The sequence below is a fragment of the Saccopteryx leptura genome, chromosome 7 (assembly GCF_036850995.1).
Source record: "Saccopteryx leptura isolate mSacLep1 chromosome 7, mSacLep1_pri_phased_curated, whole genome shotgun sequence".
In the NCBI taxonomy this organism is placed as follows: Eukaryota; Metazoa; Chordata; class Mammalia; order Chiroptera; family Emballonuridae; genus Saccopteryx; species Saccopteryx leptura.
The window spans coordinates 20,400,113-20,423,013 of NC_089509.1; the positions used below are offsets into that span (position 1 = coordinate 20,400,113).

At 38.5% G+C, this 22,901-nt stretch overlaps 1 protein-coding gene across 1 annotated transcript in view; it reads left to right on the plus strand.

The window, feature by feature from the left end:
- THSD7B (thrombospondin type 1 domain containing 7B) overlaps positions 1 to 22,901 on the plus strand; it is an 891,282-nt gene that overhangs the window by 350,804 nt on the left and 517,577 nt on the right. The window contains exon 6 of the mRNA XM_066346150.1: positions 6,291 to 6,488. Coding sequence (XP_066202247.1) covers positions 6,291 to 6,488 — 198 coding nt within the window. The remainder of the gene's footprint in view (positions 1 to 6,290; positions 6,489 to 22,901) is intronic.

Here is a 22,901-nt window from a genome sequence, read left to right on the forward strand (position 1 = left end):
ATAAGTTCTGAGGATCTAATGTGTGGCATGGTGACTACAGTTAACAATACTGTATTGTATATTGAAAGTTGCTGAGATTAGCTCTTAAATTTATCACCATCAAATAAATAAATAAATAAATTCCTTCTTAGGTGGTAAATAAAGCAGAAAGAAAGGTCTTTCTAATACTGCCGGGAAGTCCTGGAACTGAGTCTCTTTGGCTAACAAGTGTCACATGCTCTTCCCTGGCCCAGTTGCTCTGATTGGGGGCTGTGGGCTGGAGGTGCCATATCCACTGAAGGCACAGCTCCTTCCAAGCCTCATGGACTGAAAGTGGGAGAGAACAACCCCCTCAAGGAAATTTGATCAGCTGGTGTTGCAAGAAGGTAGAAGCAATGCTTTGGTCAGAGCTGATAGACATTTATTAAATGCTTTGTCCCCTTTGTTCTGGGCCATAGGGTCTACAGATATTCAGATACTCATTTGTTTATTTATTTGTCTGTTTGTTTTATTTTTTTCTTATTCTATGATTTCCTTCATAAGCCTAACTTATTGAATCAATACACAGGATCAGCCCTGAGGTTAGCAGAGAAGGCTTCGGTACACATGCCCCACATTGGCCAGTAGGAACAATTCTCCTTGAGAGCCAGTCATTGAGCTAATGTAGGAGATAAGGTGTGGGCTCTGGGATGCCTCTTTGTACATGTGCATGGCATTTGGAGAGAGAGGGAGAAGAGACTGCACTGTATGAGAAAGGGAAGGTGTGCCAAGCACAGCTTGAGAGCACCAAATAGAAAGGTTGTGTATTCTGTGCCCCAAACAACAAATTTTCAAAGACAAGAGTAGGGACAGTTGAACTTCTCACTTGCGTGTCACTGCAGCCTCCTGCAGAGTTTAGGGGTAGGCTGGGGTTGATAAGAATCTGACTCTGTTTTATAGGACTCATTCAGAGTCTAAATGATCTGCTCTAGGCACTATGTAATTATAGGCAGGAAGGAGTGTAAGTACAATGATTGTTATTCAGGTCTAGGAGTTTGCTATTTTATAAATGCTTCCCTAGAGCAGAGAGAATTTTGATTTTTAAGGTCTTGCAAAGACCTGCCAGTACCACCTGCCTGTAATCCCTCTTGGGAAGAATAAAGAATGGAGTTTTTACTCTTGGAAAATGATTCTGTGCATACCAGGAGCCCAAGTGTATTATGATGACAGTAAGTAGGCTTCTTGTTATTTCTACTGACTTGTGAGCATGAGGTCTGAGACACTTTCAATCCACGACTGTCTCATAGTGTTACCGTGGGTTCTGCTGGAGTCTCTCACTGGCACCACCTAAATGTGGTTTAGAATCCCAGGGAGGCTACAGTGCACAGGTCAATGCACTAAACATCGCAGAACTCTGCATGTAATCTGGAATATTTAGCTTTACATTTGAATGCTGTACCCTAATGAAATGCAGTGGACCTGCTAACAAAATTTTAGAATATTCATATTTCCTAGATTATATGTCTAAAGCTAATCTATCTATATCAATATCATGTATATATATATATATATATCTATATTTTTATATGTATATATATATGTATATATCTATATCATCTTCCTATCTATATACATGGTGGAGGATTTGAGGAAAAAAACAAACCACAGCTAGAAAATAAATGTGGAAGGCTGGATATAATTACCTCTTCTCCTCACTAATCTTTTTCTCAACCATGGTGTTACAACTTTAGCATGTTCCTTTTGTTCACATTTAAAAAAAATAGTAGAAAATGATAAGAAAGCATTAAAGCTTTTAGTATCTAATAGAACTTAGATACTACAGAAATTACCTTCATATGGCTGCTATTGTCAGGCACACAGCATTCAATCGGGAATACGGCTGGTACCTGTCAGCCATTCAGAGTACATTCGAAAGTCAGCTGTTGTTCACAGCTTTTGCACCTCGCATCCATCTGTGACAGGCGGACAAGGGGAACAGTGCTCCGCAGGTTGGTGTTTGTTAAGTGAAGCTAGAATGCCTTTCAGAGGGATTTAAATTGCATCAAGTTTTATCACTCATGGCTTTATCTTTGATGCTTTCCCAGGTAGACATAATTAGAGATACATGGATGAGAAATAACCTAAAAAAAATTGCTGATGGAGAAACCCTACATATAGGGGCAAGGAATTTTCTGAAATTATTTTTGATATACAGACATACATTCTTGTCCCTTTCAGATATATTATATTTTCTAAAGGCCACCTTGCCCACAGAAGTTGTTCTGAAGGAAACCTATGGAGGCCCCCTATGTGATGTCACAGCAGATACTTGCTTATGTGGTAGGACGTCAGGAACTCCGTCTTTCCCCCTTTCAGAACTGCCCCCCAATCACAGCACTGAAAGCTCTAACAGGCTCCACAGGAAAAGGCATTTTGAAACTGAGAAGCCAGGACTATCTTTACAAAGACAGTCTTTTATGCTCTGAAACAAATCAATTTAGATAACAGATTAAAGTAGAGAAATACATGTTTTAGATCTTATATGATAATAATGGGGCACATTTCCATTTTCTATTCTCATCTGCTAGGTAAATCCACCTTAATGAGAAGTATATAAAATCATTTGAGTTTGTCACAGATAATATGTATAGTAAGAAAGTTTTTTTTTCTTTTTCTTTCTTTTTTTCTGTGTGTGTGTGTGTGTGTGTGTGTGTGTGTGTGTGTGTCTAGGGTGTTGGAACTAGTGTGAGGATGTGTCTGCTTGTTATTCTAACAATTATGTTCTCATGCTCATGATCACCCTATTAATGTGTCTTCTTCTTTTCTATATTCACAATGGTATAAATTAATACTAATGATACTATAGAATGCTACCCCTGCAGGATTTGATTTCTAGAGTTGGGATGAAAGATTTAACCTGCATAACTTGGAGTCTTTGACTCCAAGTTGTCAATATGCCCAAGACTAAAGGAGATAAAGACAAATGGAACGTTTATGATGCAGTAGTCTTCTGTCATCTTTGGACCCTGCTGGATCTTGCTTCAAGTCTGTGCCAGTAGAGTTAGCATAGAGAGAGTGCGCTGGCCCTGGATACCTTTGTTGAAGCTTCTGTGAACACTTTTGGATCACTAGCACATGAAGAAATATAGTCCTCAGAACTTCAGTTAAGAAATATTGACCTTTCTACTATTTGTTGTTCTTTTCTTTTCACTACTCAACCTGCAATTCATTCTTTTATATTTATATCCTGAATATACACTAAATTAGTAGATTCTACACTAAATATTTAGGTTCATCAAAAAATTAAAACCCTACAAATATTAGCCCCACTAAAAGTGAACTAAATCTGTGGTCAGGATGTGATTATTAAAGCTCCATCTTGCTATCCAGTGACTGAAATTCCACTTCCTACTCTGTGCCCTAGAGGTTCAGGAGATGGCCCATGACACCTGTCAAGTGTACTCTGTGAAATGGGCTAAAGCGCCTCATACACAAGAACTAACTTGCATCCTCTCTTGTGAGGAGGTAATGACAGACCTTAGCTGAATTTTATACATATCTGTTTTACCAGTAATGAGCCTTTGAAGAAGGCCTTAGTTTTTAGATATGTAAAATGAGAATAGTAATTGATGAAATAGCTTTGATGATTTATTAATTTTGGGTAATAAAAGAAAAGTGACTACTGTAGTCTTGGTATAGGGTAGATGCTTAATTAATGCATGTGCCTTTCATTCTTATTGGACTACATGCCCTATGAAGATTAGATTTATGTTTTCTGTTCTACCTGTGGCTTCTCATAGTACATTATAGTGATCTACGTATAGCAGTCATGTTTATGGAATGATGCTATCTGATTAATATGAAATTTAGTAAATGAAGGTAAACTGTTGGCTGGTCCCAGCCATGGACTCAGCAGTCGTGTCTCTTTCAGAACAGAAGCACCCAGGAGAAGCCTGATTTCTATTGCGGGCATGAACGCTGATGTGTGATTAAATTTAAGTCCTAACAAGAGAATCCAAGGTTTTTGTTTTATGCTGAGCTTGTGCTATGATTTGTTCCTAGTTAGAGTTAAGAGAAGGGCAGCACAAATAAAAGTGAAAGAATTTATTGACTGAGGAGTTGTAATTTGTAGATTTTTGTTGAGAAGGATGCAACTTGATTTAGAGAGGAAAACTATACATGCCCTAGATGGCATTAGGGTGTAGGTGTCGGACACCGAGTTCCTAAAAAAAGGCCACTCAATTTCTTAGCTTGTTGTCAAACAGTGTAAATCATGAAGACCTGTGCTGTGTCTTACTCAAAGATATAAACAAAGTAAGCACAAACATAGACAGTGAGTAAATGGCCTATGGGCATTACATGTAAGAATAGAGCTCAGAGGTTATGGTAGTTTGATATTTAAATGTCACCTAGAGCCCTGCATATTTCAGGCGTTTCTTCTCAAGGTGGCCCGGGAAGGGAGCTGAGCCCTACCTATCTTTTAACTGACTAATTCATGCAGACTGGAAGTATGGAACATCAGAAGTCATCTATTGTTTTAATCTTTCTAATATTTTCAATGCTGTGAAAAGGTGTCCTCTGATTGGCTGAATGATGCCTCCCCACAAGTGGCTGATCTTTAAAGTAAGAGTCTAAGAGTCTTTTAAAAAGGATGCCATGTTTAATGCTAGACCAGGAAAACCCCCCAAAACGGCAGTTATGATTGTTTAAAATACTTACCCAGCTCTGCCATATTCTAAGGAAGCTTGGCTCCCTCTGGTGGCTTAAAACCAGGTGTCAATTTGTTCTAGCCTCCCGGGCTGTGCTAAGAGGAGTCTGTCTTTTTTGCCAACTGCACCTTGAGCTTTGTAACCTTTCCATTTCATTACTACTGGTGGAATAATAAGCATGGCCCTGGAAACACTATGGGGGATATATATACCTGGCTTTGTTAGCCCTCACACTTCTTAACTTGTCCTCTTGAAAAGGTGACGAGGTATCTTAACTCATTCTGGAAATCCAGTGCTTTCATGCTATCTTCTTACCAAAGACTATTATTATTATTATTATTATTATTATTATTATTATTTTGCTTAAAATAAGGCATAAATGAATAATAATTTCTTAAAATGTTCCTAAACATGATATTTGTTTTGTTTACAAAATGAATTTAAAAAATCAAATCAGTTTATTGAATTTGGTAGATTACAGAGTGGAACAGAAAATATGAGATCCATGGAAGGTAGGCATAGCCTTTTGAAGGGATACATCATGAGGGCCATAGATACAAAGCTCCAACTAATGGGATTTATCTAGTTCTCAGTCACTTTTCTTTAACTCCCTTTGTTTTTAAAAGTTAGTTATTAGTTTCTATCTCTCTATTTAAAAATAGAGAGATTTCATCTAAAAACAAAATATAACTTGGATTTCTGACTTTTTAGATAAAATTGAGTGCTTTGACAAAAAAAATTGTATTCCCTCATAGCAACAGTCAATGGAAGAGAAGATTAACCAACCATTTTAGAGCAAGACGCCTTCTCCATATCACCACAGACCCCACTCAGAGCAGGAAGGTGTGAATGCTCAGGCATCAGGGATATGCTAAACTATAGATGTATTTTGACTTAATACAGAGTAACAGTAATGTAAAAAAATTACAGGAAAAAGAAAATATAGATTTATGCTTGTTCAGGCTATCTCTGTGAGTGTTCATTTATTTTTACTTGTTTATTTATTTATTTATTTATTTTACAGAGACAGAGAGAGAGTCAGAGAGAGGGATAGACAGGGACAGACAGACAGGAATGCAGAGATGAGAAGCATCAATCATTAGTTTTTCATTGTTCATTGCAACACCTTAATTGTTCATTGATTGCCTTCTCATACGTACCTTGATCGCGGGCCTTCAGCAGACCGAGTAACCCCTTGCTTGAGCCAGCGACCTTGGGCTCAAGCTGGTGAGCTTTTGCTCAAACCAGATGAGCCCTCACTTAAGCTGGTGACCTCGGGGTCTCAAACCTGGGTCTTCCGCATCCCAGTCCGACGCTCTATCCGCTGCACCACCGCCTGGTCAGGCTTTACTTGTTTATTGACACCAGTGGACACATGCTGCTTACCAGATCCTAGGTTGTAATCTTTGGAAGACAGATTTCCTGCTCTTTTTCTTTTCCATTTACTTCTTTCCTTTCCTCTTCTTATCCTCCCCTTTTCCTGTAAAAGAAAACACATCAAAACCATACATGTCTTAGAGTGCTAGGTGTTCAAATGAAAGTTATCTGTTTGCTAGCTGCTGCTTTCTTCCTTTGTTGGGGAAGGATAAAACCCTGTGAAGCTCTTGTTTTTCTCTTTTTTAGGATTTAGAATGAGACGGCGCCATGTCCTCATGGAGTCCACAGGGCCTGCAGGACACTGCCCTCATTTGATTGAATCTGTTCTCTGTGAAGATCCAGTGTGTTACCAATGGCTGGTGTCTGAAGGGCTCTGTATCCCCAATAATGGAAAATGTGGCCTGGGACATCGCATCCTGAAGGCTGTCTGCCAGAATGACCAAGGTAAGATGTGAATAAACACAAGTGTTTTCTAAGTGACACCTGCCAAATGAAACATCTCCATTCTCCAATTGTCCTGAGGGGGAAAAGGGTCTTTTCTATCCTTGAGGATTTATATTTAATTGAAGTGCTATATTGCTGCAAAGCAAGCTGCCTTGACTTAATATGGGGCCACATACCCCATGACAAAAGAATACTATTTAATTCTGCCTTAATGCAATACAGTGAACTTGGAGATTTCTTTAAAGTTTTTAATATATCAAGACATAAAAATACAGAAATTGCCTGGATAGTCTTCAACTTACCAATACAAAACAAGTTTTATGTGACTTTTTGGATGTTAATATGTAACATGCTTTTTTATATTATTAACAAATACTATTTTGTAAAGAATTCAGGGCTCCCACTCCTGAAAAAATGCAAGCTACATTTTTCATTTATATAGCATTAGACTAGCTTCAGTTCTAGACATAATTCTAACCTTTCTAAAGAACCGTTTTTAAATATAAGTTGCCAGGATTTACAAAACTATTAATGGTGTCATTCCTTTAGCACCAAGCGTCTAGTGCAGAGGTAATTTGAAATGAAATGTAATATTTTTAAATCTTTTAAAAATATTTTTAAATTTATTGATTAATTGTTTTGGGGGGAGAGGAAAGTGAGAGAAAAGAGAGGTATCAATCTGTTTTTCTACCCAGTTGTGCATTCATTGGTTACTTCTTGTGTGTGCCCTAACCAAGGATCAAACCCACAACTTTGGTGTATTGAGATGACACTCTAACCCACTAGGCTACCTGGCCAAGGCCTGAAATGAGTGTGATTTAGAAAATAGCAAGTCACATGGAAATGAGAAAAGTGACAGTTAAAAAAAAGTCAGTTTCTTGGAAGAATACCGAATATGTTTATTAATCAGCTTTGCCATGAGAAGTGCCATTTGTAATGCTCTTGGTGTGTGTAGTGAAATAGAGTATTTGTCTTATGGAATGAAGTAATTCATAGAACAGAAAGAAATTATGGAGTGAGTTCAGAATGAATATTAACATCTACACAGGCCTGACATTCAGCAATGCATTTCTAAAGCTTCTTCTTCTCTCTCTCTCTCCTTTTCTCCTTCACTTCCATTTTTTCTTTTCTCTTTTTTCTTTCCTTCTTCTCTCCCTTAGTCCTTCCTTTTTACTTTTTTTAAATTAATGCTGTAATAATACAAATACACATTTTTATCAAGTGATATATTTAGTAACCTCTGAAACCACGTGGTTGTTTAATTAAATCGAGGTCAGTGACACATTGGATTATCTCATTCCTTATTTTTTTGAAACTAATAACATACTTTTGACTAAATAGTTAAAACAAATAGTGGTTTCTATTCTTACCAAATAATTTTTGACTGTTGTAACGTATGTGTAATTTATTAACAGAAGCAAGTACGATCACTTTCATATTGCTTTCATTTGAATTCAGGAGAGTAGTATGGAGATTTAAAACCTGGCCTTAAAATTGAGCCTCTAGTGTCAGAGAGGTTGGAATTCAAACCTGCTACTCATCTGCTAGTTGACTTCAGGAAAACTATTTAACTATGGAAGCATCCTTTCTTTCAGCTGAAAAGTGGGGGTAATAAAACTTACCACTCGTGACCAGAATGTGAGAGTTGATTAGTTATATAAAGTGACCAGTGAAGTGTCTGGCACACAACCATTCTAAATAAGTTATAAGCATATTTTACTAGTAATACAAACTCATTGCTGTTCTCTGTCCTGAGAGAATAGTACAAAAAGCATTTATTCTTTTATAGATGAAAATAATAATGAGGATTAGAAGAACCATACTTCTTCCTTCCATCCTCCAGCTATGGGAACAAGATCATTTGTTTGGTTGAGACCCAGTAACAAATGACTCTTGTACTTAGTCATTTAATAGCAGGTATTGAAGGCTTGTCATTGTATATAATGTCCATTAGGCTTAAGACTTCATTCATATTTTGTGCTGTGCCTTCTGCAGTATTGTAGAGTGTGATGTTCAGATTTAAAATCAGAAATATACGTTTGGTCTTGGTCCCAGTTTTTGGCACAGAGCTCCTAAAATCCTTGGAGTTTCCTGGGTACTAATAACAATAAAAACCTCTTTTGTTATTAAATTTGGTTCTTGTTCTTGGTTCCTAAATTTGCTTTCATAAAGGTAAAATAGGCGTCTTCTAATTTATAACAAGCCCCTTTCTGCCACAACTGGGTTTATGTAAATGAGGTGACTTTTGAGAAACACCTAAGAAGGGTGGCAGTTGCCAGGGAAGCCAACCAGAAAGAGAGGTTGGAATTTTCAGTCCCACCTCTTCAATTTCGGGGAGCGTAGAGGGGTTAGAAGTGGAATCAATCACCAGTGGCCAGTTTCATTAACCCTTTGAGTAGTAAGAACGTTCATGTACGTTCTTGTGCCTCCTGACCATCCAGAGTGGGATAGTATATGTACAATGGCAACATTAAAAAAAGGCAAAGATATATTCTTCTTGTTTCCATAAATTGGTTATCAAACAAACATGATTTTAAGTTAATAAAAAAGGGACTGGAACTAACTTCATTTTATGAAAAAAAAACAAAAACCCACAAAACACTCCCAGGGGTCAGTAAGCACGAGAAAAACTCACTACTAAAAGGGTTAGTCATGCCTATATAATAGATCCCCCACGAACACCTAAAGGATGGGGTTTGGAGAGCTTCTTGGTGGGTGAGCACATGGAGATTTGCAGCAAATGGCAAATGGAAGTCCGCTCCTTCTCCCATCGCCTGCCTTGTGCATCTCTTCCATCCAGCTTTATCCTTGCATAACAAACCAGCAGCTTAGTGAGTAAAACAGGTTTGCTATGTTCTGAGAGCTGCTCTAGCAAATTAATGGAACCCAGGAAGGGGTCTTGGGAACCTCTGACTTCCAGTCAGTTGGTCAAAGGCACAGGTAAACAACCTTGCTTGTGATTGGTGTCGGAGGTGGGAGAGTGGTTTTATGAGGTTGAGCCCTTTACCTGTGAATTCTGCAGCTATCTTTGGGTAGGGAGTGTCAGAATTGAGTTGAATGGTAGGACACCCAGCTGCTATTAGAAAATTACTTAGTGTTGTGTAAGATACACCCCACCCCAACACACATAACAACATATTGAAACTGATTGCAGAACCCTTTTTACAGAAGTATTGAATTTACAATTCTACAGGAGTTCTAGTTTTATTGCTTTTTCCTATGAAATGACTAATTTTCAGTGTGATCTCACACTCAGTTTTTATGAGGAGAAGTAGGAATTACTGATAGTTCATATCAGGTTCATAAATTCTTGTGTGTGTGTGTGTGTGTGTGTGTGTGCACGCGCACTTGTATGTGTTTGAGAGACAAAGTCAGAAAGGTTGAGAGAGAGTAAGAGAGGGTGAGAAGCATCAGCTTGTCGTTACTTTCACTTTAGCTGTACATTGAACTTCACATATATGCCTTGACCAGGGCTGTGACAGTGTCCCCTTGCTCAAGCCAGCAACCTTGGGCTTTTCATGCCAGTGACCTTTGGGCTCAAGCTGGTGAGCTTTGGGATCCTATGGATGATCCCCCCGCTCAAGACAAAGACCCTGTGCTGATGAGCTCACTCTTAGAGCCTGTATCTTCAGGGTTTTGAACTGGCTACATCAGCATTCCAGATGGACCCTTTATCCACTGTGCCACCTCAGGTCAAGTGTTTTGTTATTTCTACCTACGTGAATGACTCCATCATTTGTAGGGCAGCAACCATGGTCATAGTTAGGAGAACATGCTTGTCTCCTGATAGCTGAAACAGTCTTTGTCCAGTGAGGGACTGAAAATATGGTCTGGTTGCACTTTTCATGGTTAAGCTTCTGAACTGAAACAGATTTGGGATGATTGATGGCAGAAGTTTTTCAGAGAAGTGTTTCTGTTTGACTCTCACATATTGCAATAGTCTTTTCATAGCTATAAGACTTGACAGAACTCTTGACATTCATTTAAGTGCTTGGAGAGAAAAAAGGCTTAATATATATATTTAATAAGTATCCTCTCATTATTTTTCTTGCAACATTTGGTAGTTCTCTTTTCATCACTCTGAGATTGTTTTATAAGTCTTTAATTCCAGAATGATTCAGAGATAAATGGATAAGACCAAAATAAATGTCTTCCTTTTGATTAAACAAAAGGAACCCTCATATTACATCTAGTCAGACTTGAGGCTTGTTATCATTTGCAAGGTAACTTGCTTTGTTTCTTATTTTTAGATTTGTGCATATTGACTCACTCCAGGCATTCCATGTACCAAAAGAGCATTCAACATTCTTGCAAAATATCTATATTTCATTCAGATTGTCGAATGAAGAGATTTCTACATAGCTATGATCAAGATTCTGTAGGACTTTTGTCAGTGATTTCTTGGGTATTACACCACCAAGAAGACATATTTTTGTTCACAGGTCATTCAGACTACATTAGCTTGAAAATTTCAGACAAACACAATCTATGAGACATTGAAGCCAGGAAATAACTGGAAATAGCAATTTGATATACATAAGACTTGAAGGTTAGTTCAAAAATGTGATTTACTTTGGACTACCTAAGATCCAAGCAGTTGCCTATGAATTTCTACAGCTATCTCTGTAGATGTGCTTTGACCCATTTGCTGCTTTGATTTATTAGTAATACTGTCCAATCAGTCTCCCTGAAGTTTCTATTTCTCACCCAGGCCATGATTGTGGCAAGCAATATATCAGTAAGTAATATTTATTTTCAGGAAGAAAATTGTGTAATAGATTACCTGAATGAGTGTTCTGATTTGGAATCACTTGCACTACATTGGTGGATCAGCTTTGACTTCTCACCTGTGTACAACATCTTATCATTCGTACGGATCAATAGAAGTTTACTGAGTATAGAGACTATGCATAGGTTTTTCTTGTCTCATTGACAGTTATGTTTCCTGTTTTTCAAAGGGGTCATTTGAAAGTAAGTGGATTTTGCTGTCTACTGCAAGCTTGACATATATATTTCTCCTTTATCAAGTTAATTCATTGTGTTTTAAATTTTGTTTCTCCAACATGTAACTGATTCATTGTATCTAAGTTTCTCTGCCAATTGATAAAGGTCTACCACCATATGGCATTTTCTAAGAGCAAATTGGGGAAATCCCCATAATGCTAGGGCAGTGGTTCAGTGGCAGAGAAGTGACCACTGTTGATTATCTTTCATGTCTCCATATGCAAAGTAGATGATGCCACAGGTCACTGGATAAACACCAGACTACCTGCTGGAGAGGTTGGACCTTGGTATGACCTCATACTTGGCTCAATAATTTGCTTAGTGGGAGGTCTCGAAGAAAACAAGTGTCTGTATATTTCACTAAAAACACTATTCAGAAAAAAGCCAGTATAATTCTGCATTTGTAGAGAACAAATACCTACACTGGTGCAGAGTATCTTTCATTTTATTTATGGTACGTATCACATTTATTGATTTGTGAATATTGTACCAACCTACATTCCCAGAATAAATCCCACTTGATCATGATCTATGATTTTTTAAATGTATAGCTGTATCCAGTTTGTAAATATTTTGTTGATTTTAGCATTTATGTTCATTAGAGATATTGGCCCATGCGTTTCTTTTTTTGTATTGTCTTTATCTGGGTTTGGAACAAGGATGATGCTGTCCTCATAAAACAAGCTTTTCATTTACTTTTTTTAGGTAAGAGGAGGGGAGATTGTGAGGCAGACTTCTGCATGTGCCCTGACTGGGATCCACGCACAACCCCATCTAGGGCCAATGCTTGAGTACCAGATTATTTTTAACACCTGAGGCTGATATGCTCAGACCAACCAAGCTATCCTCAGCTCCTGGAGCCATGTTGAAACCAAAAGAGCCACTGGCTGCAGGAGGGGAGAGCAAGAGGAGAGGGAGAGAGTGGGGGAGAGCAGATGATCACTTCTCCTATGTGCTCTGATTTGGAATTAAACCTGGGATGTCCATATGCTAGGCTGACACTGTCTCCACTGAACCACCAGCCAGTGCTGGGAGTCTTCTCTCCTCTTGAGTTTTTTGGAATAGTTTGAGTAGGATGGGTGTTAGTTCTTTTTGAATGTTTGGTAGATTCACTTGTGAAACTATCTGGCTGAAGACTTTTGTTTGAGGGAAGGTTTATCACAGCTTCAATGTCACTAGTTGTAATCTGTCTAATCAGGTTCTCTGATTCTTCCTCATTCAGTTTTGAAAGATTATATGTTTCTAGGAATTTATCCATTTTGTCTAGATTGTCTAATATGTTGGTATATAATTTGTTTATAACATTTTCTTACATTCTTTTGTATTTATTTGGTGTCAGTTTTTCCTTCTCCTCTTATATTTATGATTTTATTTATTTGGGTCTTCCCTTCCTTTTTTTTTTCTTAGAGCCTGGCTAAAGGTTTGTCAATCTTGTTTGTCTTTCTAAAGAGCCAGCTCTTGGTATCATTGATCTTTTGATTACTTTTTAGACTCTATTTTGTTTATTTCTGCTCTGATCTTTATAATTACTTTCTTCTACTCATTGTTAAGTTCTTTTAAGTGTAATGTTAAACTGTGTGAGATATTTCTTATTTCTTGAATTAGGTCTGTAAGGCTATGAAAATCTCTGGTAGGGCTGCTTCAGCTATGTCCCATAGATTTTGAATTGTTGTGTTCTGATTTTCCTTTGTTTCAAGACATCTTTTGATTTCTTCCTTGATCTTATTGTTAATGTATTTATTGTTTAGTAAGATGCTATTCAACTTCCATGTCTTCGTATGTTTTTTATTTTTTTCTCATGACTGATTTCTAGTTTCATATCATTGTGGTTGGAAAAGATGCTTTATATGATTTAAATGTTCTTATATTTATTGAGACTTGTTTTGTGCCCTAACATGTGGTCGATCATAGAAAATGTTCCAGGAGCACTTGAAAAGAATGTATATTCTGCTGCTTGTGAAATGCTCTGAAGATATCAATTAAATCCACTGTTTCTTTATTGATTTTCTGTCTGGAATATCGATCTATTGATGTCAATGGGCTATTAACACCCCCACTATGTGTTACAGTCAATCTCTCCATTTATGTCGATTATTTTTTTTTACATACTTAGGTCCTCCTGTTTTGGGTGCATGATCTTCTTATATTGTTCCATTTATCATTATATAGTGTCGTTTTTTGTCTCTTACTCTATAGCCTTTGTTTTAGATTCTGTTTTGTCACATGTAAGTATTGCTACACCAGCTTTTTAAAAAAAATTTCCATTTACATGAAATATCTTTTCCCATCCCTTTATTTTTAATCTGTGTGGGTCTGAGGTGGGTTTCATGTAGACAGAATTTATGTGGGTCTTGCTTTCTTATCCATTTAGCCACCCTATATCTTTTCATTGGAGCATTTAAGCTATTTAAATTTAGAGTGATTATTCGTAGGTACATATTTATTGCCATTTTATCCTTTTCAGTATGTTCCTCTCCTCCTCCTCCTCTAAGCAGGCCCTTTGGTGATAACAAACTCCTTTAGCTTTTTCTTATCTGGGAAACTCTTTATTGATCCTTCAATTTTGAATGCTGAGTGTTGCTGAGTAAAATAGTCTTTTTATTTTTTTGTGACAGAGACAGAGAAAAGGAAGATAGGGACAGACAGACAGGAAGCGAGAGAGATGAGAAGCATCAATTCTTCTATGTGGCATCTTAGTTGTTTGTTGATTGCTTTCTCCTATGTGCCTTGACTGAGGGACTGCAGCAGAGTGAGTGACCCCTTCCCGTAGCCCATGACCTTGAGATCAAACCAGTACCCTTGAGCTTTAAGCCAGCAACTTTTGGGCTCACGCCAGTGACCATGGTGTCATGTCTGTGATCCTATACTCAAGCCAGCGACTCCATGCTCAAGCTGGTGAGCCCACACTCAAGCCGGATGAGCCTATGTTCAAGCCAGGAATCTCAGAGTTTTGAACCTGGGTCCTCTGGGTCTCAATCCACTGCACCACCATCTGGTCAGGCTAAAATAGTCTTGGTTATAGATCCTTGCTTTTCATAACTTTGTATATTTCATATTTCATTCTCATCCCTTCTCGCCTGAAATTCTTCTGTTGAGAAATCAGCTGAGAGTCTAATGGGAGCTCTCTTGTAGGTAACTGTCTTTCTCTTGCTGCTTTTAAGAGTTTTTCTTTGTTTTTAACCTTTGACTTTTTAATTATGCTATGTTTTGGTGTGGGTCTCTTTGGGCTCATTTTTTGGGGACTCTTTGCACTTCTGGGACTTGTGTGTGTTTTTACTTCACCAGGTTAGAAGAGTTTTCAGTCATTATTTCTTCTTGATCCCTTGCTCTCTCTCTTTTTTTCTGGTACCTGTATCATGTTGTACACATCATGTTGTCCCAAAGTCCCTTAAACTATCCCCATTTAAAAAAATTATTTTTTCTTTTTTTCTGCTCTGATTGGTTGTTTTCTACTCTGTCTGCCAAATCACTGATTTGATCCTCTGCTTTATCCAACTTACTATGTATTCCTTCTAGTGCATTTTTCATTTCAGATATTGTATTCTTCATATTTGACTGTATTTTTATGGTTTTTGTGTCTTTTTATTCTTGCTGTCTCTTTGTTGAAGTTCTCATTGAGTTCCTTGAGATGCCTTATAAACATTTTTTTTTGAACTCTATTGCTGCTAAATTGCTTGCCATCATGTCATGTAGCTCTTTTTCTGGAGATATCTCTTTTTTTTATTTGAGGCATGTTTCTTTGTCTCCCCATTTTGGTTGCCTTTTTGTGCTGGTTTCTATGTATAATGTAAATCTCATGTGACTTCCAGTGTTGGTAGGGTGGCCTTATGTTGCTGGAGTGCTGTGGGATCCAGGACACAGTATTGTTATCACCTGACATGGATGCTTTAGCAATGTCTCATTTGTGGGTGCTCCTCTTACAATTGAGTCTTTATTTTTATTGGCCTCGTTATGTGTGGTGGTTGACCCTCACCTGGTTGACTGTGAGTATTGACCCATACCCAGTGTTGAGCTGGTGTGCAGGTACTAAGCACATGAAGCAGAATTCACCTCAGCTGGTGCCTGTCGAGATCTGTCTTTGAATATGTCATTTGTGAGGCTAAAGGAATCTTGGTCTGGTGTTATCTGAAACTGGCCACTGGGTGTATTATCTCTGGGACTTCTTGGAAGGGACTCTGGTGCAGGGTAAAATCAGATGCTGCCTATGACTGGCCCTGTAAACTTGTTTACAGCTACAGAGCGATGCACAGTTTTTGGCTGCCTTTGCTGTGCATGGAGTTCACAGGAAGGACCAAGCTATGCACTATGGCCAGCTTTTACCAGTACTGGGCCCAAGAGCAGGAAGCCTTTACCTGCCTCTGTCTATGGATGCCTGTTTCACTCAGTCACTAAAAGAGCCTCTGGCAGTACTCAAGTTTCATGAAATAAGTTCTCAGTGAGTCACTAGGTAGAGGCAAGCGGTATTTACCAGATTCACACATGTTCAAACTCAGTGCCTGTGCTGGGTCTGAGGCCATTCGGAAAATATTTCAGGGTTCACCAAGACTAATTGCCACCTGCTGGGTGCTCATACAGCTTTATGGTGGGCAGGTACTTAAGGAGTTGTCAGGGTAAGAGCAGCAAGTTTATCAGATCCAAGCAGATCAAGATTTGGCAGTGTAAAGATAGGGTTCTGCATTGCTCAGGTGTACAGGGGGAAAATGAGCCTTATTTTATAGCCACACAACTCATTATGTTTCAGATTCTTCCAACTCTTTGATCTCAGCAGGGCAGCATAGCTGCGAATCAGGAGGATGGGTTTAGTGGATCTCCTGTGACACAGAGGTACCAGTCAGCCTTGTGGAAAGGTGGGGTGAATGTCCCCAGTCTCAGAGCCACACAACTCATTCTGTATCAGAATCTGCCAAGATTTGGCGGCACAAGACACCAAGAGTCTAGAGGATTTGGCCTCCAGGAGTCTTGAAAATTGGCTCATGGCTCTCATGTAAGAGAGTGGTGCCACTCAGGTTTATGGCAAAGTAGGAGACATGGCTCTTACCCCAACTCTGTCACTGACACCCCTGATTCTGTCCAGACATCTACACTCTGGCTCAAGTAGCTGACACCTAGGCAGGGCACAAGCTCTACAGTATGGGCTATACTATAGGGAGTCCAGAGAATGGAGCTCTTACTTTTCCCAGGTTGGAGGGAAGTACTCCACCCAAGAAAGATGGTGTCGGTCATGTGGAAAAAGAACAGGTGTCCTGTCAGCTGTCCCTTTAGCTTTCTCGTCAGAGACACAAACACCAGTCTCTTTGCTTGAGACTGTACTCTTCTCTGCCCTTCTTCCTATGGTGCTCACCGTCAATGGCTGCGAAGGTGAATTTGTGCTTTGACCCTTTAAGAGGACATCTGCATCTCTAACAGACTTTTGTCTCTCCCTGATGACAGAATCCTCACTGATTTTCATATCCAGATGTTATATAGGCACCTCTTCTTGGCTTTGGGGCTCTGAGCTGGGAACCTAGCTTGGGGTTAAGACTCCATGCTTCTTAGGAGGTACCTTTGCAGTTGAGATATCTCTCCAGAATCTCAGCTGACACTTTTGGAATTGGGCAGGACTTTTTGCATCTTTGCCCTTCATACTAGTTTTTATGTGTCTTCTTCTATAAATTTTGTGTTATAAGCCTTTTCTTAAGCTAGTGTTCAGTTTGTTGTTCAGGTTAATTGTGTTGTAATTTTGTTATAATATCAGTTTGGTCCTGGGAGGATGTGAGTGTAACTTCTACCCACTAGGCAACCATCTTGGATCCCTTGTTTTTATCTTAAAATCTCAAGAAATCTTCTTTAGCTAACTTGTGAGAAAAAGACCAAAAGCCATTCAGATAAGTTTTATATTGAAATATTTTGTGATTCATGAGAGTTTTAAGTAGAACCTCTTTTGTGTTTTTAAGTCATTATTTTTTAAACCCTTTGAACATGCTGTATCTCATTTTGGTCAATAACTACTGCTTTATTTCTCTTTATGTATTTTTCATTTTTCATACAAGACATTCTTACTGCTATCTCAGCACAATATTTACTATCTTTTATTTTAGAAAAAATAAAGAATAGATTATTCACCAGGTATTTTTTTGCCACAAAATATACTCCTGCAGTGAATCAACCTATTAAAGACATACTACAAAATTAGAGCTACCACAGTGAACACAGAGCCTCTATAATAAATTTGAAACACAAATTGTCTAAAAGTTTTGAGAAATGGTACCTGAGTTGAAATAATTATTCAGTTAATCAAGTTGTGCATTTTGGAAAGAATAGTAGCAATTTGGCCATATATATATATATATTTTTGTGTGTGTGTGTGTGTGTATTTTATTATTATTATTATTTTTTTGTATTTTTCTGAAGCTAGAAACGGGGAGAGACAGTCAGACAGACTCCCGCATGCGCCCAACCGGGATCCACCCTGCACGCCCACCAGGGGGTGACACTCTGCCCACCAGGGGGCGATGCTCTGCCCCTCCGGGGCGTCGTTCTGTTGCGACCAGAGCCACTCTAGCGCCTGGGGCAGAGGCCAAGGAGCCATCCCCAGCGCCCGGACATCTTTGCTCCAATGGAGCCTCAGCTGAGGGAGGGGAAGAGAGAGACAGAGAGGAAGGAGAGGGGGAGGGGTGGAGAAGCAGATGGGCGCTTCTCCTGTGTGCCCTGGCCGGGAATCGAACCCGGGACTTCTGCACGCCAGGCCGACGCTCTACCACTGAGCCAACCGGCCAGGGCTATATATTTTTTTTTAAAAAAGAAAGTGTCATTTCCTTCTTATACACTTAATATTATAATGTTTTGTTTCTTTGTCTTTTCTTAGTAGTACAAAAGAAACCTCACTTACCTTTGCATAAGGTTTGGGAATCTTAGAACTATATTGCCAAGTGTTCAGAGGAATCAAATGAGAGAAGAATAAACATGGATATGCATTTTATATTTGCAATGCAAATTCAGATCATGGGCTTTTGGAATAATCAGACTATCACGTACTGTTGTTTCCTGCCCAGATCCCCTTGGCCATTTAATATTTCTGTGCGTGTCAGCCTGAAATTCCACTGACACCACTTGTATCTCTTTGCCTAAGGAATTTCTCTAACCATCACAGCCTTCTGTACCCACATATGCATTCAGAAATGCCAGGGAATTGACAATCTCAGGGAGCAGCTTTCAACCATTGATTGAGAATTGGTGTTTAAATATCAACTCCTTTGCCTCTTAAATGGAATAACCTTGAGGTGTATGTTCTACCCTGTTTCCTAAAGTCTGGTGAGATGAAGCTCCTCTTACAGTCCTGATTTATTAATTCACACATCTTTATCAGCCTCCTTCACTTTCCTGTTTCACTCCCTGACTTTGCACTGGCTGCCTGACTTTACTTGCCAATAAACACTACTATCCTAAGCATCTTTGTCACAGATTTTGGTTATGGTGCAACTCAAATTAAGACATAGATGCTTGCCCTGGCCGGTTGGCTCAGCGGTAGAGCGTCAGCCTGGCGTGCAGGGGACCGGGGTTTGATTCCCGGCCAGGGCACATAGGAGAAGCGCCCATTTGCTTCTCCACCCCCCCCTCCTTCCTCTCTGTCTCTCTCTTCCCCTCCTGCAGCCAAGGCTCCATTGGAGCAAAGATGGCCCGGGTGCTGGGGATGGCTCCTTGGCCTCTGCCCCAGGCGCTAGAGTGGCTCTGGTCGCGGCAGAGAGACGCCCCGGAGGGGCAGAGCATCGCCCCCTGGTGGGCAGAGCGTAGCCCCTGGTGGGCGTGCAGGGTGGATCCCGGTCGGGCGCATGCAGGAGTCTGTCTGACTGTCTCTCCCCGTTTCCAGCTTCAGAAAATTACAAAAAAAAAAAAAAAAAAAAGACATGGATGCTTAAAAAGTGTTGCGGATTCACTCCTGTATCTAAGAAATGCAGGATCCAATTCAATCATACTATATTGATGAAAATATTTACAGAATTTCTTTCCAAGGGAGAAATGATACAGTCTCTCATGAGAGCTCATTCAATATTTTGAACAACTTTCACTATTTATCAATTATCTAGTAATACCTGAAGGGTTTCGATATACTGTTTCTGTTCTCCCTTTGAAAAGATAAAAACAATATTGAATCCACTTTTCCCCCTAGTTTGGCAACACCAGTAATTTATATCATACTCAGGAGTCTTGTTTTCCACAATTGAATCACTTTATTACTCTCAGGAGCGGACTAGCTTATTCATATTTTCATTTTGTAGTGGATTTCAGAATATTGGATGTTTCTTAATAAGAACAAAAGGATCTACATATTTTGAAAGTTAAGGAAATTGTTTGGGAAGTTGAGTTGGAAGTGTTTGAGGCACATGTTGCTCCTTTTCTGTTCTCAATCAGTGGTTCTAAACCAGGAATTATGGAAACACATATTTCTGGACTCCACTCCAGAGTTTCTGGTTCTGTAGGTCTGGCATAGGTTCAAGAATTTGTATTTCTAGCAAGTTCCTGAGTGATGCTGATGAGTTTTGTCTAGCCAGGGTCCATACTTTAAGAAACACTGTTCTGAGAAGAAGGGGTTTGATGGGCAGAATTATAATGTCAGTGAATAATAAAAGTAGGCTAGAACAATGAAAGGCAGTTCTCTCACTTAGAATATGTTGACTAATCTGTTGTTGTTTCTTGTTTCCTGCTGAAGAAGTTATTTTTGAAATCCATGAAATATATTACTTTTCTGCCAGAAGCAAACAGTAAATGAAGAGTCTTTTATTTCTTTATTGTTACTTAGATGGATTACTTAAAAAATCAAATAATGGAAAACAATAGTATACTCTTATAGAGACAGAGACACAGAATATATGAGATGAGTTGTTCAGGTTTAGAGGAGAGAATTTTTATTTCCAGAAAGCTCTCTTTCTCAGACCCCCAGCTGGTAGCCGTTTGTTGTCAGTGTTCTTACTGAAGGAAGTATGGTGATGACACATGCATTGTATTAAATTTCAAAATGAACCTGACATTGCAGTTGAAAGTGCCAGTAAGATCAGTTTGCCAGTCACACCACAGGAATCAGAGCACAATGGAGATTAAATTTGAGAGTTCCTGTAGCCCAGTCCCTCATTCCCTTTTATTTAGACATCTTGCAGTGAAATTAAACGTGGAACTTTAATAATGCTTTTGGCAATGAGGGAATCCAAAAGAGAAAAATAGAGACTTGCTCTAATCAGTTTTCTCACTGGTGAATCAATTTAAATGCTAAAGGGAAAAGAACTACAATACAGTTTTAAATATATTCACTGTATGTTGCTGTCAATAAGAGGTATTGTATTTTGAATCACTTCCTCTTTTCATTCTCTTATATACCTAGACATCACAAGACAACGTTTGTCTTTTTTCTCTTTTACTAGAGATTAAAATAATTGTATTCATGTTATTACCTCAACAGTATTTCACAATCAGACTAAATATAGTCGATTTTTTTTTCATGTTTCAATATGTAGAAGTAGATTAGAGGAAATTGCTTCCTGGGTGTGACTAAGTTGCTCCTAGAAAGGCTGCCTCCTTTTTCATCTTTTCAGAAAGTCTCTTTGGGTAGTAGTCCATTTTCTTGTTCCCATTCCATGTGCTTCAAAAAGCAAAATGAATCATAGATTGTACTCATACTTGAAAATGTAGTTTATATGAGTAAATTATTAACCCGACCCTTTAACGGGAGTGAATATGAGAGTTCACCTTTGCATTACTTTCAGCTTTCCTCTTGGACATGCTCTGAGTTACTCTACTCCATTGTGCATTCTACTAGTGTGACTAACAGGGATTAGTTATAACATTAGTCACAAGAAGTCATTTGTCTTCTCATTCTGAAATTAATTTTAAAGTGGCATTTGGTTGTTTTAGATGCCCTGTAGCTTGTAACTCCTGATATAACATCTTCCCATGTTTTCTTCTAAATAGACATCCTTTGTGTGTCAATGGGGACATTCTATGAAGTCCATTTTATGCTTACTGAGTTGAATGTCTGCAATGCCCAAAAAATTATATATTTTCCATGGAGATAATATCTAAGAAGTAAAAGTAAAAATTAAGAGTGAGGAAATCATACATTTTATTTCAAAGAAACATGAACTAAAGGGAAAATGTGTCAAAAGTTAATTTAGTTATAGCTTAAGACTTTGATACTTTTCTTACTCCATAGGTAGATTTCAGTCACCAACAAGCATCAAAGAAACCCATAGTTAACAATAAGTACTACTTCTGTCTGTTGCCTTCATGGCAATTTGCCTCCACAGTCATGTTCATGTTCCCCTGTCTAAGATGCTCATCCCCTTCTTTTTCCTTTGGCTAATTCTTACTTATCCTTTAAAATCTTGGATTGCTGTCCTTCAGAAAAATACTCCTTCACTCTAACTTAAAGTGGTCTAGAATCTCAATGAATGTTATACTTACCACCCACCTCAGATTGTCATAGTTGATTATGCTAATGCAATTTCTTTTATAGCTGATTAGTTCAGAAATGTGTCAGGTTCCATCTGTTTTAGCCAATAAGATATGAGAAGAGGTACATGAGCAATGAAGGAATTTGTTTCAGTTGTTGCCATGATCCATTAGATAGTTTACAGGTAGTGACTTTGGAATGAAGGCACTGCTGTGCACAGTAGAGCAGAGATGTAAAGATGGTTTGGGTCTTGGAAGACATTATTGAGCCCCTGAATTAACATTCTGAGCCCTGGCTCAGAATAGATCTTATTGTAAAAGCCAGTTTCTATCAGAGTTTATACCAGCAGCTGCAGATATCTTCCTAATGGAGTGTTTTCTTCTGTATTCTCATAACACTTTGTAATTCAGTTATCAGTGTTATAACACATTATACTGAAATTATCTGCTCATTTGTCTAGTTTTCTCATTTGACTCATAACTTCTCAAGGGCAGAAACCCTCACTCAGTTATCATTTTATTCTTGGCACAAGATGCTAGAATATCTGTTATATTAGGATGTACTCAATAAATGTTTATGGAACTTAAAAAAATGTTATGTCAATTGATTTGCCCAACAGCCCAATTGAAAATTATTATTCCAAGTTTTTTGATGAGCGTATTGTAAGCCAGAGATATTGAAAAACCAAAATCACTCAACCAGTAAGTTCTAACACAAGAATTTTGAATTTCAGATTTAGGAGTTCAAAACCAATGCTTGTTCTACTTTACGGACCTAAGCAACTGCATATCACATGTACTGACAGCAGCGTGTCTCAGACCCAAGCGGTGGCTTTCATTAGTTAGGATGTTATTTTTTTCTTAAGTGAGACTTGACTCAAGATTTACTCTTTTGCAACAGTAAAGGCAACTGCTGCCAACTGACTGGTATAGGTCCAAACAATGAAACCCATTTTTAACTGCACACTAAGAATTTTATCTTTCTTTCCC